Source organism: Pogonomyrmex barbatus, unplaced genomic scaffold, assembly GCF_055798465.1.
Source record: "Pogonomyrmex barbatus isolate J1 unplaced genomic scaffold, ASM5579846v1 scaffold2, whole genome shotgun sequence".
Lineage (NCBI taxonomy): Eukaryota > Metazoa > Arthropoda > Insecta > Hymenoptera > Formicidae > Pogonomyrmex > Pogonomyrmex barbatus.
In genome coordinates this window covers 5,681,271-5,695,533 of record NW_028297116.1, presented here as the reverse complement: position 1 = coordinate 5,695,533, position 14,263 = coordinate 5,681,271, and the positions used below count along the sequence as shown (strand labels likewise).

The window sequence follows — 14,263 nt, the reverse complement described above, 5'->3', positions numbered from 1 at the left end:
TTGAATATGAGAAAAATAATTGACTATGATTGGTCAATTTCTTACAGTTTAAGTTTAAGATTATTTCTTACAGTTTAAGTTAAAGATTAAGTACCTATTGTGGACCGAGACTAATGCAGGTCTACAATGCGGAAAAGAAAAAAATCATATATTCTCTTCTCTGATTGGTCGGTCTAGAATCGTAACGACATTACGATCGTATTGTAGATCGCGCATAATGTGTCGATAACAATAAAGAAGTCTTAAGTCGTACAGAATTGACCAACATAATCGCTTATTCTTCTATAAATCAACTATGATTGATCAATTTCTTACAATATTTAAAGTTTATTTCTCTGTAGACAACGCATAAGACAATCTCTCTCTTAAATATAAAATTCAACTATAAATATCGGTCAATATCTACAATTTATGATTTTTTTCTGTGCTATGGCTAGTATAGCTGATTTTTAAGTCCGTTTTAAATCTTGAGAGATTATCAACCAATCACAGAGTCGTACTAGCATCTTAAGGGCCGAAACAAAAAGGCAGTTGTAATAGAGTCGTAATACATATTCTTCACCAATTCAGTGTGCGCGTAATTATGATTATGGTTACGACTACGATTATATGATTACTTTATTATGTCTTTCTGCTTCGGCCTTTGAGAGGTCAGTACCGATATATACTTAAAACACGTCAATAAATCATAAAAACTGCAAAAAACTTTCTCACTAGTTTTAAGTTTTTGAAAAAACACTTATATAATGTAACATACCTTATATTCTTAGATTATCTATTTAATGTTTAATTATAAATTAAATATACATATACAATATTCATAAATAATTTTAAAAAATTATACATTAAATTTTATTCTTTATTTATCTTTTTAAATATGTAAATACATATATACATGTACATGTGTTTAAGAATAACTTCCCTTATCTTTCTAATTTGGTCTAATAAAGATAAAGTCATGATATAACAAAAGTTTATCTGATTCTTGGAAGTAAATTGCATACCTTAGGTAATTGTGGTACTAATATATGCAAATAATGTTTCTGAGACAAATTTGGATTCATTGATTCTTCGATCGATGGACAGAACATTTCCATCCGTGTCAACTGCAAAATTAAACAAGATACACTTGACATTTTAATATATTAGTTATTATGTACAAGATACACTTGACATTTTAATATATTACATTTCAAAATGTATAAAGAAATAAAAGATGAGACTTATAGGATTTTCTGGAATTCAAATACAGTAATGATGTTAATCATATTTTTCTTCTAAAAAAATTTATATTAATACCTTAGCTAGGATATCATCAGGCAATATATAATTTGTATGTATCCAACATTCTTCTTCTATTTGTTTGTTATGATAATGGAAAGATTGCTCCTGTTTCTTTTTCAGATTGTCTGATAGATGCTTAACAAATTTTACTTGCACTGGTGTGGTACTATTTTCTTCCTCAGTATCATCTATATTTTAATAAATAAATAAATTTGTGAATGTTTCTCGTTTGTATATACCAGCTCTAAAGGTTCAACGCAAGCTATCTAGATAAATATATTAATTGTATAAGTTAGCAAATAGAAATTGATTTTTACCTTCTCTTATATCTGTTTTTTCATCTCTGACATGTTTGTCATTTTCATCTAGATAATCGCATTGCAACTTCATATGCAACATCCCCTTCAATGGTGTAATATGTAACTCGTCATCTTGAAAGACCCCAACTGCAAAATTTGAGCAATCTGGTAATGCCCGCTCTGAAGTCAACACGAGCTTATCCATCAGACCACTAATAAAATAAATTATGGTCATTATCTTTTTAAATGGAATTATATACTTTTGGTTATATGGCTCATTTAGTTCTTGATATAAAAATATTAAAATGCCAAAAGTCAACAGTTTGAGATATTTTATATTTTATTCTGGAGTATTGTGATATAAAGTAGAAAATATCAACTTCATTTTTTTGTACCCTACAACTTTTGTTTGAAATATTTTTCTGTATCTTTCATATTTTTTGAAATATTCAAGACAAAACGTAAAATAGAACACACTCTCACTCTCACTCTCTCTCTCTCTCTCTCTCTCTCTCTATATATATATATATATATATAATGTATATATGTATGTACATCATGTACTCCCATTATAAAATATTAGCATTCTTTTTATGCTTTTTATTAAAAAAGTAAATTTTCATAGATATCTATAACATTAATCTGTAAAATTATATAAAATTTTATAATTACTTATCAAATGTATTTTCATTATCTTCTTCTGTTGATTTTTTATTTGTATTGAAAGCCAACTGTTTTCCAGTATTATGATCATAAGAGTGTTCATTCAGTGTATCCATTGTGATTTCTATACAAATTTTCTGATTTTCAGGCTTAATGGAAGTTTTTGAGAATATAGTTTTAGTATAACCATTTTTGACATATATAGGATACTGTATAACAAACAGTTTCTCAGCCAAAGTCTTCGAGAGGAATACTGGTATCTATATAAATAATTCCAATTATTATTTACATTGTGAAAAGCAAACAGCGGCAGTTTATTTGTATTATGTAAACAATAAAAAAATGTCTGAATGTCTCTGTTTAAATATGATTATAATATATATATAAAATATGTATAATATATTATAATATGTATAATATATTATAAAATATATTATACATGACAAAAGTGATAATTTTGAACAGATTTAATTTCTTGCTTCAAAAAACATAATATATTTGAATTAAAAAAACTATAAAAGTTATATAAATATTATATGTCATTAGATTGAAATTAAAATTTTAATTAAATATTTAAGGAAAATAGAATCTGAGTTAAATAATTCTTAATCAATTTTGTCAAGAATAGAACAGAGAAATTAAAAATAATAAAATACTAACCTCTTTAACAATGGGATCATTTTCCACTTTCATATCCATTTTCTGCCTCTTTTGTTTGAAATAATTTATAATGTTTAAGTAAATTTAATTTTCCTTTTATATTTTAATAAAAATACATTCAATTGATATCTTTTCGTATAAAAAAACAAAGATTGATTCAATTTATACCACTGCCTTTCTATTTTTCTTCGTCCAAGATCTCTGACAATAACTTTTAACTACTTTCAACTCAACGACATATGGTTTATATCACGAAACCCCTCTGCCTCTCAAATCTTCGTGTTTATCCTCCCACATGGCTTGATCTTTTTTCTATCTCAGGCGTTGCGGCGAATTCCAGCCAACGGACCCCGAGGAATCGAAGGAATGTGAATGACAGTCGCAAGAGAAAATCAACGGGGATTCCGCTTACCCGCTAACTTGGAGAGGGAATAATCACGTGACTAGTTGGAGAAAGCACTACTCTTCACAATAAAAATATGGTTTTTATTGGGCCTGATAACTTCGTATTTTGAAACGGCGAAGGCGAAGGTTCCGCTATTTAGAGTGGGGTTTTGGAACGCAGCCTAGTAGAGCAACGAGAGTGACCAGACGATTAGAGGTACTTTCCATTTAGTGACACAAGTCGACACAAATATCATTTTGTCCTTGTTAATCATTGAAAGCCAAGAAAGATAGAATGATACTTGTGTCGACTTGTGTCACTAAATGGAAAGCACCCTAGATTCACGAACAAGAAGAAGGAAAGACTATCGCGATATCACTGTCCCTCTTGCGTGTTCCTTTTTATTTTTTACTTTTTATTAATAACAGACTGATAGAAGCGACAAAGTTGGTTCGATTTTACATATGGATGTATGTACGTCAATGTAATAATTTACAACAATTTCGATCGCTCACAATTGCAGATCTTCACTTATATACACGTATATGCACATTCTTGCTGATCGCTGTCAAACGGAACACGCGACATACATTCGTCATTTGTGCATCGTGATCGTCAAACAATTACAAAATGGGATCGTTGACAAGCAGACAAAATGCTGGCGTTGAAGAAGTTGATATTACTTCAAACCACGCGTATAAATATCCTCCACGATCCGGTACTTGGTTCATTTTAATTCTGCAAAACCTCGTTTTACATAAAATACGCGTGATGCGTCTCCTCTTTTTTGTTATCATCTTACTAATCTGCAAATTCTCAACAGGATCTTATTTCGGTAGTCATTTTATAATGGGCGGTGAGCGATTTGACACACCTCAACCTGAGGCATATCTTTTCGGAGAGAATGCAGATTTAAATTTTTTGGGCAGCCGACCAACTCCTGTATGAGTATTGCATGATATAAAATTATTTTCCATCTATTATCAAAATTTTTATAGTTTGAAGATTTATTATATATAGAACTACAGATATATTTTTTATATATTCTACAGTAACATCAGTGATTTAACACTTTTTATTCTTATTTCAGTTTCCATATCCTCCACCACAAGCCAATGATCCTACAAAGACACTGAAAAGCTTGGTAAACATACGTAAAGAATCTCTGAGATTAGTCCGCAATATGGATCAAACATCAACATCTTCGCATTATCATAATGTCAAGCATTATGGTGACAGTGATATTGACAAAAAACCTAATCGTTTCAACATTGAGTTTGTTTTTGACTGTGATGTGAGATGTGCAATAACAATATATTATTTTTGTACAGAAGAAGTTTCAACAAAGGGAGTTGCGTATGTACAATGTATTAAGAATTATTGCAATAGAAAAACATAACAGTGACAACAAATTGTCTTGTTGTATATAGATATATACCACGAGATCCATTGATGAATTCTGAAACATATCATTATAAAAAAGGAGCAAATCAATTGTTTTCACAAACAACACATATATTTGATCCAACATTATATAGTGAAGAAGATCTGATGTACAATGCAGATAGAGAAGTATTTACGTCATTATTCTTAATAAAATTTAATAAGATCCTAATATTTTCAAGACTAAAGTGTCTTTTTTGTAGATAATTCCAATAGCTATACATTGTGTAGCAGAGGAAGGATCGGACGATCCAAAACAATCTCACACAACCATAGCTGTAGTTGAAAAGCATTCCGATGGAACATATGTATTGAAAGCACTTAAACAAAAACTTTATGTGGATGGTCTTTGCTATTTATTACAAGAGATATATGGAATTGAGAATAAAAATACCGAAAATGCCAAGGTATGAGAATATATGATGACATTCGATAGAGTAGATAATTTCAAATATGCATGTATGTGTTTTCTTCCAGATAAATTCCTGTAAAATATTCTTTCTTCAGTTCCCATGAAATGTAGTAAAAATCTAATGATCTTAAACAAATGTTTAGAGTTGAGATATTTAGTACTTAAATATATAATTTTTTTATGTATAAAGAAAAAAAGTAATATCTTTGCTTTATATGGAAGAATATCCGTAGCTAAGTGATTTCTAGTTTAGGCATCTACACTTCATTATTTGATCTTGTTGATACAAAAAATTTGAAATATTTTTACTGAATTTCACAGAAGAAATGAAAGATTTTGGAAATTCATTTTTATTTCTCTTTCGCTTTTATATAGCAACAAGGTAGTGATGAAGATACTGAAGATAATGGCTCCGAGTGCGTTATTTGCATGAGCGAAGTACGCGATACATTAATTTTACCATGTAGACACTTATGTCTGTGTAACTCTTGTGCCGATTCGTTAAGATACCAAGCAAACAATTGTCCAATATGCCGTGCGCCATTCAGAGCACTTTTGCAAATTAAGGCTCTTCAAAAAGCAACCGGTACAATTATATCCAATCCGCCATTACCAGAAGTGAGTCAGATAATTCCTACAAGTATTTATTATTTTTTATTTAAATATATTCAGTGATTTTAATTAATTTCTAAAAAATATTTTTTTCATATTTGTTATTATCATTAAATCCTTGAAATAATTATTCCAGGGAAGTTGCGAGAATATCCCATCAGGCTATGAAGCGGTATCTTTGATTGAAGCTTTAAATGGACCTTATACTCCACGAACTGCCATCATCGCGCCAGAATCTCCAGATACTCCTGATACAGATACGGCAAGTGCCATTCAAGCCGCAGAAACTTTAAATCGGTTTGTATCAATTGTATATTATATAAATGATTCATATGATAAATATATTTATGTTTATAGTTCGGCTGAACGTACTCCAGTTTCAAAACATATATCCGCCAAAGAGATCGATGTATCGGCCAGATCCAGTAGTATCGCTTGTCCGACTCCCGAATTCCGTATGTCGGTATTATTAGCCAGAGACGAGCACTCGGGTTCTCAAAAAGAGCTGCATAATAGGTCTCCAGCTATGCGAGCCAAATCGATACATTCGCGCGACAAATCTGGTTTAAGGACGCGTGACACATTAAGATTAGTCAACGAGAAGCAACCGACTTCTCTATACGAGGTATGACACACTAAAAAAAAATTAGCAGCATAAAGCAAATGATTGCGTCAACGATTTAAATTGGACAAGTCTGCTTTAGGTTGTTCTTTTATAAATTATGATATTTCAGGAATTTAATTAGAGTTAACAATAAACAATTTTTATTTGTATATAATTACATTGTATAAAAATACATTTATTTGGAATATAAATATGTTAATACATTCTTATAGAGCCAAGGACAAGATGAAGATAGTGAAGCAGAGAAGTTATCACCACTGTTAGATGCAGCCACGAGTACTGAAGCTTTGGATGTACATTCCCATAGAATATGCGACATTGATATTGATGACGAGATTCAGAACACGGGAAATGAAAATGATGCGGATATTACTTGTCACTCGCATTAGAATGTCAAAAAAAGACTTTTGCATGACATTTACTCTTGTTCTTTTAAGTATTATTTACAAAACATTTTATTTTTTTGTATAAAGTGCAAATCATTTATATATATTTATTCATAGATTTTGAATTATTTGCTTCAATCAAACTACTGAATTTCTTACTTTTCAGATAATTTATGATAGTTGCATATTTCGAATCCAGAATGAGTGCTTTCCATTTATGTGACTTTTAACAAGAGAAGAAAAAATCGAAAGGGAGAGACATGAGTTAGCTTAAGATGATAGGTGCAATATGATAAATAAAAAGCTATAATATAAAATTATAAAATATAAAATTTGTGAATATAAGTGTAGAGGTGTAAGTTGCTTTATACAATTCTAATTGTAGATATATTTGTATGCGCGTATAGCTATGTTTAAAATATTTATTTTCGTAAAATGGTATATTTTGTATATAATTCAACAAATTGATCTAAGTTTGCTTTTTGTATTTTTTTAAACTCACTGTTAGAATTAATTATTGTCTTGTGAAAATAGAAATGAAGGATTGAATTATATTACTAAATGGAAAGCACTTAATCATATAGTATAAAAATATGTTTTATTTCACAAATTAACTCTAATGTCAGGAATCGAGACATGAACAATTGTATTTCTCATAAAACTTTGTATTGTAATTAGAATCTCAAGCAAACCAAAATATATATGTATATATATGATTTATGAAATTTATGAAGACTGGAATAATACTTGTAAAAAGACAATGTCATACATAATATATCACCTTTTTTAGATAGAGATAATTATTAAATTTACATGCAAATTAATATTAGATAATAAAAGTGCTTCCATATTTTTATTTTCACCAAATGTAAAAAAATTATATATAAATTTCTCAGATGAATAGTGTATAATAAAGTGTTTTTCATCACTTTTCATTAAGAGATAAATATTGGTCTTAGTTAATATTTCATTTGTTAGAACAAATTTTTTATGTGATTTTTTTTAATTGGCTGTAAAATAGGGAAATTTTTTAATTTCCAGAATTTTCTATCGTACAATACAATTAATCAACATGTTTAAAAAAGTCGTTACACGATGAATAAAAATAGCTTTACGTTGCGTATGCGCGGAAAACGTTCGTCTGACATGGTCTGACAATACTGATCGGAAAAATATCTAAAGACTTTGAAGAGGAGGAACACATCTCTCACAATCCGAGAGTTGCAAGATTGAATTAATAAATTAATAAAAATGCATATATATAGACTTATAATGAATTAAATAGCGATGATCATCCTGTTCTCGCAACTTTTGTGTGCTCATCTGGATTGATCGAGTGTTAAAACCTAACCTAACTTTATTTACATGCTGCTCGACAAGCACAGAATCTTTCAAAATGATGCAACAATATATGAAGGAATTGGAACAGGTTTTAAATATATTTTTTCTTTTTAGCGATTTATTTTGCTACGTAATTGATAATTTAATATATTAATTATTTTGATTGTTATGATAACATTCATCTTATAAGAATTAGGTATTTCTCAATAAATTTAATATTTTATGCCGTCTAATTTATAAATCTCTGTAATATTATATATTAATATATTATATATTAAAATATAAAATAATTATTTCACAGGATCCATTTGACCCTGAAGAATTTGTTGAAAGATTAGCTTGGAGAACTGTCAATGATAATACAAAAGATGGGGGAAAGACATTTTTTGATCCAGTTATCGTCCATGAGACTTTTTTGCAGGCAATCAAAGACTTACAGATATTACAAGAACGTCAGCAAAAGAAATGCGATAAATTAGAGGCTGCGCTAAAAGAAGAAGAAACTCGACATACATTTGAAATATTAGAATTACAGGAGAGAAACAGACATTCTATCGATTTATTTCATCAGTTAGATGAGAGAATAAATCTTGTGGCTACTAAAGTTCTACATCTGGGAGATCAATTAGAAAGTGTTAATACGCCAAGAGCAAGAGCAGTGGAAGCTCAAAAATTAATGAGACACTTTTCAGAATTTTTAAGTCCTGGTCCACTGACTGATCCAATTTTTACAGATAAATCCTCGGTAAAAATAATAAATTAATCATTAAACGATAATGTAAGTAATGAGATTAAAATTTATTCGTTATTTGTTACAGTTGAACAATGCTGCAGACATAATACAGAAACTTCATCTCATAGCTCAAGAACTTCCCTCTGAGAAATTTGAACATGCCAAGAAAAAAATTGCTATCAAGTATGATGAAATAGAACGTAATTTAATTGAAGAATTTGTAAAAGCACACAATAGAGAAGATGCTGCGCAAATGAGAGAATTAGCGAGCACTTTGGCACACTTCAAGGGTTACTCTCAGTGCATTGATGCATTTATAGAACAAAGTCAAATGGGTTCTTTTGGTGGGAAAGACGTTTTTCAAGACGTCATACCTATGTGCACAAAGTATCATAAGCTCATGCTACAAGTATTCTCTAATCCTGAACAAGTAATGGCAAAGTTTGTCCTAAATATATATCACCTGCGCCTTCAAAAATATGCGGTAGCCAAATTAGCCGACAAAAGCGATTCTGACAAGTATCTCAGGAATCTATATGATTTATACACAAGGACAGTTAAGTTATCCAACGATTTGAAGGTTTTCAATATGGGCACTGATGAGACTTACCTTGTCAAACTTACTAGGAACATCTTTCAGAAGTATTTAGATACTTACATTACGTAAGTTCGCAAAATTTAGAATAATTTTGCTATTGAAAGCAATACAACAGTAATTCCTCATTATTATTTTAGTATCGAAACAAAGGCATTCCGGGAGAAGTGCGCAACGTTGCTTATAGAGTATTACGAGTCAAAAAATCATCAAAAGAAACAGTTGCAAATGGGTGGCTTCCAGGAACTACGCAGAGACTTACAGGCCGTATTGGGTGCAAGAACGAATATAAATATTGCTCAAATAGAAGATTACGGAGGCGAAACGTTTCTATCGGAAGAATTAGCAATCGCGATACTGCAGAGAAGCAAACTTGCGTTTCAAAGATGTCAATTACTTTCACAGTCTGCCGATATACCTGGAAATGCATTACAGATCTTCGAAATATTGTTACAATATTTAATAAGCGAGCATGTGGATTACGCGTTGGACTTAGGTTTACAAAGTGTACCGATACCAGAGAGTAGGACCCAACCAGAGATTCATTTCTTTAACGTAGTGCATCAGTGCAACGCGATTGTTCGGCTCTTGGAGGAACAATTCAACGACAGTGTACTGCCTCTTATCACGTACGTATATTTTTTGTTTGATATTTCTTTTTACACAAAAATTAAAAAGTAAAATTTTTGTAAAAAAATCGATTAAATAATAGATAAAAAAATATTTTTTTCTAGATCAACACCCAAACATGCCGAATGTTTATTAAAGAAAAAAGCGATATTAGAACAAATAGATGTCAAACTGGATACTGGCTTGGATAGAAGCATAAACGCTATTGTAGGTTGGGTGAAGGTGTATCTACAAAACGAACAAAAAAAGACTGACTTTAAACCAGAAACCGATGTGGATACCGTGAATACCTCAGCCTGTTTAGTAGTAGTACAATTCGTGAATGGAATGATACGGCTAATACGAAACACTTTGGATGGCAGACATTTAGATACCGCTTTAAAGGAATTAGGAATTAGATTCCATAAAATTATTTATGATCATTTGCAGCAGTTTCAGTTTAATTCTGCCGGTGCTATGTGTGCAATATGTGACATGAATGAATATCGCAAATGCATTAAGGAACTTGACATTGAGTTTGTTACAAATCTCTTTAATACTCTGCATGCTTTATGCAATTTACTATTGGTTAAACCAGAAAATCTGAAACAAGTTTGCACAGGAGACCAACTGGTACGTTATAAAATTACATTGTATTCAAAAAACAGAATTTATACATATTTACGTGTATATGTACAGATGTTTTTAAAAATGTATATATCATCTTTTATGATTGCAGATGACACTCGATCGTACGGTTTTACTTAATTTTATTCAATTAAGGACTGATTATAAAACACAAAAGTTAGCCAATTGTTTAAAAGGTATAGCGACATGATGATACCTATTTACATAAAAAAAAAACCGAAATACTTCACGCTCAGCCTACTTCTTCATGATTAATGATTGAAATAGCTACTAAGTGTACGAAAGCAATCATTAAAGTGATGTTATAATTGTAATTATTTGTTTAAATATTTTTACTTTTAAATTCGTTTACATCATTTACATACAGAGCATATGCAGAAAATAGTATTTTTTAGATCTGTTCTAAACATCATTTATTGACAAATAAGCAATAAATAAGCTTATTAGTAAATAAGCTTAAATAAGCTTAATTAGAGGTAATAATGAAAGAAGACAATGCAAAAATTTTTATCAAATTAAAATTCCGATTTTTAAGTGTTTTTTGATGAAATTACACTATATAAAAACAAGTCCAATAATATTAAAAAGAATGAGAGAATTTTGGCGCACAATTATATATTTTATTGTATACATCAAAGATATTACAAGTAATATCCTTTAATACCATTACAATAGGATATTACCAAAAACTCTCGCTCAACATTCGAAGACTTTTTTTATAAATTGATAGATAAATGTGCTTTTAGTTGTGCGCGAAAATTCGCGTTTTTTTATTACAATATCTTGTCATTCTTTATTTGAATTTAATATTATAAATATAATTAATATTCCAGATATTTGCACGTTTATAGAAGAGAATGTCTATAAAAGTCATTATATTAAATATCTAATCAGAAAGCATTCATGCTTTTTAAAATTAAAGACCTGTCAAAAATTTGACAGTTTATATATCGTTGACAATACATGTTGTATTGCTAAACACAATCATTAATAGTTCCATAATAAGTAGGATCGGCTTCAGGCTTGATTAAATGACATTTTTACGAGTTATGAAAAAAGTGGAAAGCGAACAATCCACTGTATATCAGCGCATACGATAGTTATTAGTTTCATGTACTTGGCACAACTCTCCTTTAAAGTCCAACTCAATGCTGAAATCCAGATCCCTGTAATTTCTGGCATTGGGCCTCATTGAGAATACGCCATATATCTCTTCTCCCTTCTTTACTGTCATGTATTCGTCGAAATAAAAGACAGTTTGCTTCCAATGCGTGTATGGCACTTCTGGTGCAGTACTGAAGCCAATACGTTTGTGGCACTTGGTGAATTCGATGTTAAAGAATGTAACTAAAGCTTGGACGTAGTCATTTCTGCGGACTTGAAGAGTAAATGGTGATGAAAACTCGAGATCAGCCTTCGTAACTGTATAAAGATCAACTTCTTTGATTAGGCATGCATTAGTAACAACTTGTTTTGGGTCGACAACATCTACTAGCGGTTCGCTAATGGCTACTTTTCTTATGCTGCTCATATCAAATCCATATACGTCGTCCCACCAATTGATCTTCTCATCCTTATATTGTCTGTCTTCAATCCCACAAATGAATAAAGTTGCTTTATCAGGGAAAAGCATACCATCTTCACGAAGCCACTTATCCCTAGCGAAGAGCACTGTATCTAACATTGATTCATAAAACAAACAATAACCCATCCACTCGGATATTATTATATCAACTTTTTCTATACCATCAGGTAATGAAACTTCTTCAACTTTTCCTTTAAGTATCGTTATAATGTTAGATAGGTTATTTGCTTCTACTATCTTCTCTGCATATTCAACAATATTAGAGCACTCGATGCCAATGACTTTGGCTGCACCAGCTTTAGCCGCAAACATGGAAAGAATACCAGTACCACAGCCAATATCAAGGACTGTTTTCCCTTTGAAGAGATGTTTGTTATGATACATTGAGTTACGATAAGTCACAGTGCGAACTTCATCTTTCAACATTTCTTCGTGTATCCCATAGTGGGCATAAGAATCAAAATAGTAATCCCTCGAGGTCATATCATCGACGGATACAGATTCCCTGCAGGATGATGTACTATCTTTATTCATGGTAGTAGGCTCTGCTGTTATTTCCATGGATTCCATTTTGGAGGTCTGCAACATATTTATATTATATATTAGAAACTGAATGACATCTGATCTAAACTATTTATATATATTTTTTTTTAATCTTTTTGCACACGCTTGTAAATCTTAACTTAAAATAAAATTATGGTCACAATTAAATATGACCATAAAATATTCATTGAAGTTCAGTCACATAAAAAAATAGATATAGATATAATTTTCATTAACAATCTATCTATATAAGCATACAAAAGTACATGAGAAAAAAAAGAAAGGGGTATGCCAAAATGATTATTACAAAATTAGAAAAATTAATATGATACTGAAATAGTAAATTTACAATGTTGTTCATAAGTGCGAATAGCACAGAGTTTAAGCCAGTGAAATCCTCGCGCCGGCAATAAAATGCACGTGCCCGCCAAAACAATGGCGTCCCCTTCGAAATCGAGAATGGCCAGTCGATATCCTGTTTGCACGCGTTGTATTCCACTATATTGCTATATCGTTTCCGTCGTTCTATATATAACGTTCACTGAGAAGCCACGAATTTTTTGCGTCACGATAACTGCGTATCCACAGCTAAGGATATTTCGATGTCCCGTACTCGTGTGATACCGTCCAAGAAATTGCCTCACGGAAAGCCAATTCTCATACAAGCATGTCCGAGAGGAGTAGAACCTCAGGTGCCTACTATTGCACGAGACGCGAGATGACTATATATTATGAACCTGATATTCTTACTGTTTTGTATCTCGATACAACTCTACCATTCTCAAATTATATCGTCGCTTCGGCAATATCTTATTAAAGATCGGGCTTCCTATTACTTTATTAGAGTAACTCATCCCATAAAACTCACCGAATTCTCCGTGGTACACACGCGACTCTGCTTGATTTCTACCGGCACTTCATCACTCGTCGCCATTTTGAATGCGTCACAGCAGACGACCGGATCATTTTCTCAGGACCGTCGTTTATTTAAGGAGCGATTTTCCTCACTCGTGAAATTTTTTGCTACATCCAAGCACAAATTTTGTTTTCTTTGCAAGAATATTTCATGATTTGCCAATTCCGTGTATTTTATGCATAAAACTACAAAAAAAATAATTATTAACTGTATTATATTATATTGTAGGTCTGTTCTTTTTAACTTAACTGGTTGTACTAGTTCACAGTTTATCTTTCTTTCTTACACTGAAAGAAGAAAGATAAATTCTGAATTAGTGCAGCCAGTTCAGCTAAAAAACAGACCCTGTACTATCTTACACTATATTATGCTCTATATATATATATATATATATATATATATATATATATATATATATACTATATTATAATATAACCGAAGGGCATTTCGTGAAAAATGCGTGACACGCAAGCTATGTTTTTAATTAAATCGAATAAAATTTACTGTGACAAGAACGTATTTAT

At 30.9% G+C, this 14,263-nt stretch overlaps 4 protein-coding genes across 7 annotated transcripts; 2 read left to right on the top strand and 2 right to left on the bottom strand.

Moving 5' to 3' along the window:
* Nucleotides 1–838: 838 nt before the first annotated feature.
* Nucleotides 839–3,049, bottom strand: LOC105424043 (DNA-directed RNA polymerase III subunit RPC5-like). Its single transcript, XM_011634079.3, has 5 exons — nt 2,907–3,049; nt 2,256–2,506; nt 1,602–1,795; nt 1,300–1,472; nt 839–1,106 (listed from the first exon to the last, which is right to left on the bottom strand). Exons 1-5 carry the CDS (start codon nt 2,943–2,945, stop codon nt 975–977), a joined length of 789 nt encoding a protein of 262 aa, XP_011632381.2. The 5' UTR covers nt 2,946–3,049; the 3' UTR covers nt 839–974.
* Nucleotides 3,050–3,370: 321 nt separating this feature from the next.
* Nucleotides 3,371–7,530, top strand: Mrgn1 (Mahogunin ring finger 1). 3 transcript variants are annotated; one of them, XM_089076065.1, is made up of 10 exons: nt 3,371–3,507; nt 3,815–4,009; nt 4,115–4,233; nt 4,382–4,647; nt 4,722–4,863; nt 4,938–5,141; nt 5,522–5,764; nt 5,895–6,055; nt 6,116–6,383; nt 6,596–7,530. In XM_089076065.1, the coding sequence occupies exons 2-10, from the start codon at nt 3,922–3,924 to the stop codon at nt 6,770–6,772; spliced, it is 1,668 nt and encodes a 555-aa protein (XP_088932191.1). In that variant the 5' UTR covers nt 3,371–3,507; nt 3,815–3,921; the 3' UTR covers nt 6,773–7,530. The 3 variants fall into 3 exon arrangements, with proteins under 3 accessions (XP_088932191.1, XP_011632379.1, XP_088932190.1); XM_011634077.3 differs by lacking the exon at nt 3,371–3,507 and adding an exon at nt 3,519–3,737; XM_089076064.1 differs by lacking the exon at nt 3,371–3,507 and adding an exon at nt 3,519–3,761.
* A 186-nt stretch (nt 7,531–7,716) lies between these two features.
* On the top strand, nt 7,717–11,009 carry Sec10 (Exocyst complex component Sec10). Its single transcript, XM_011634081.3, has 6 exons — nt 7,717–8,198; nt 8,412–8,855; nt 8,929–9,506; nt 9,579–10,067; nt 10,173–10,680; nt 10,787–11,009. Exons 1-6 carry the CDS (start codon nt 8,166–8,168, stop codon nt 10,883–10,885), a joined length of 2,151 nt encoding a protein of 716 aa, XP_011632383.2. The 5' UTR covers nt 7,717–8,165; the 3' UTR covers nt 10,886–11,009.
* Nucleotides 11,010–13,849, bottom strand: Art1 (arginine methyltransferase 1). Of its 2 annotated transcripts, none has more exons than XM_011634082.3 (2): nt 13,692–13,849; nt 11,010–12,859 (listed from the first exon to the last, which is right to left on the bottom strand). In XM_011634082.3, exons 1-2 carry the CDS (start codon nt 13,755–13,757, stop codon nt 11,780–11,782), a joined length of 1,146 nt encoding a protein of 381 aa, XP_011632384.1. In that variant the 5' UTR covers nt 13,758–13,849; the 3' UTR covers nt 11,010–11,779. The 2 variants fall into 2 exon arrangements, with proteins under 2 accessions (XP_011632384.1, XP_011632385.1); XM_011634083.3 differs by lacking the exon at nt 13,692–13,849 and adding an exon at nt 13,173–13,644.
* Between the last annotated feature and the right edge of the window lie 414 nt (nt 13,850–14,263).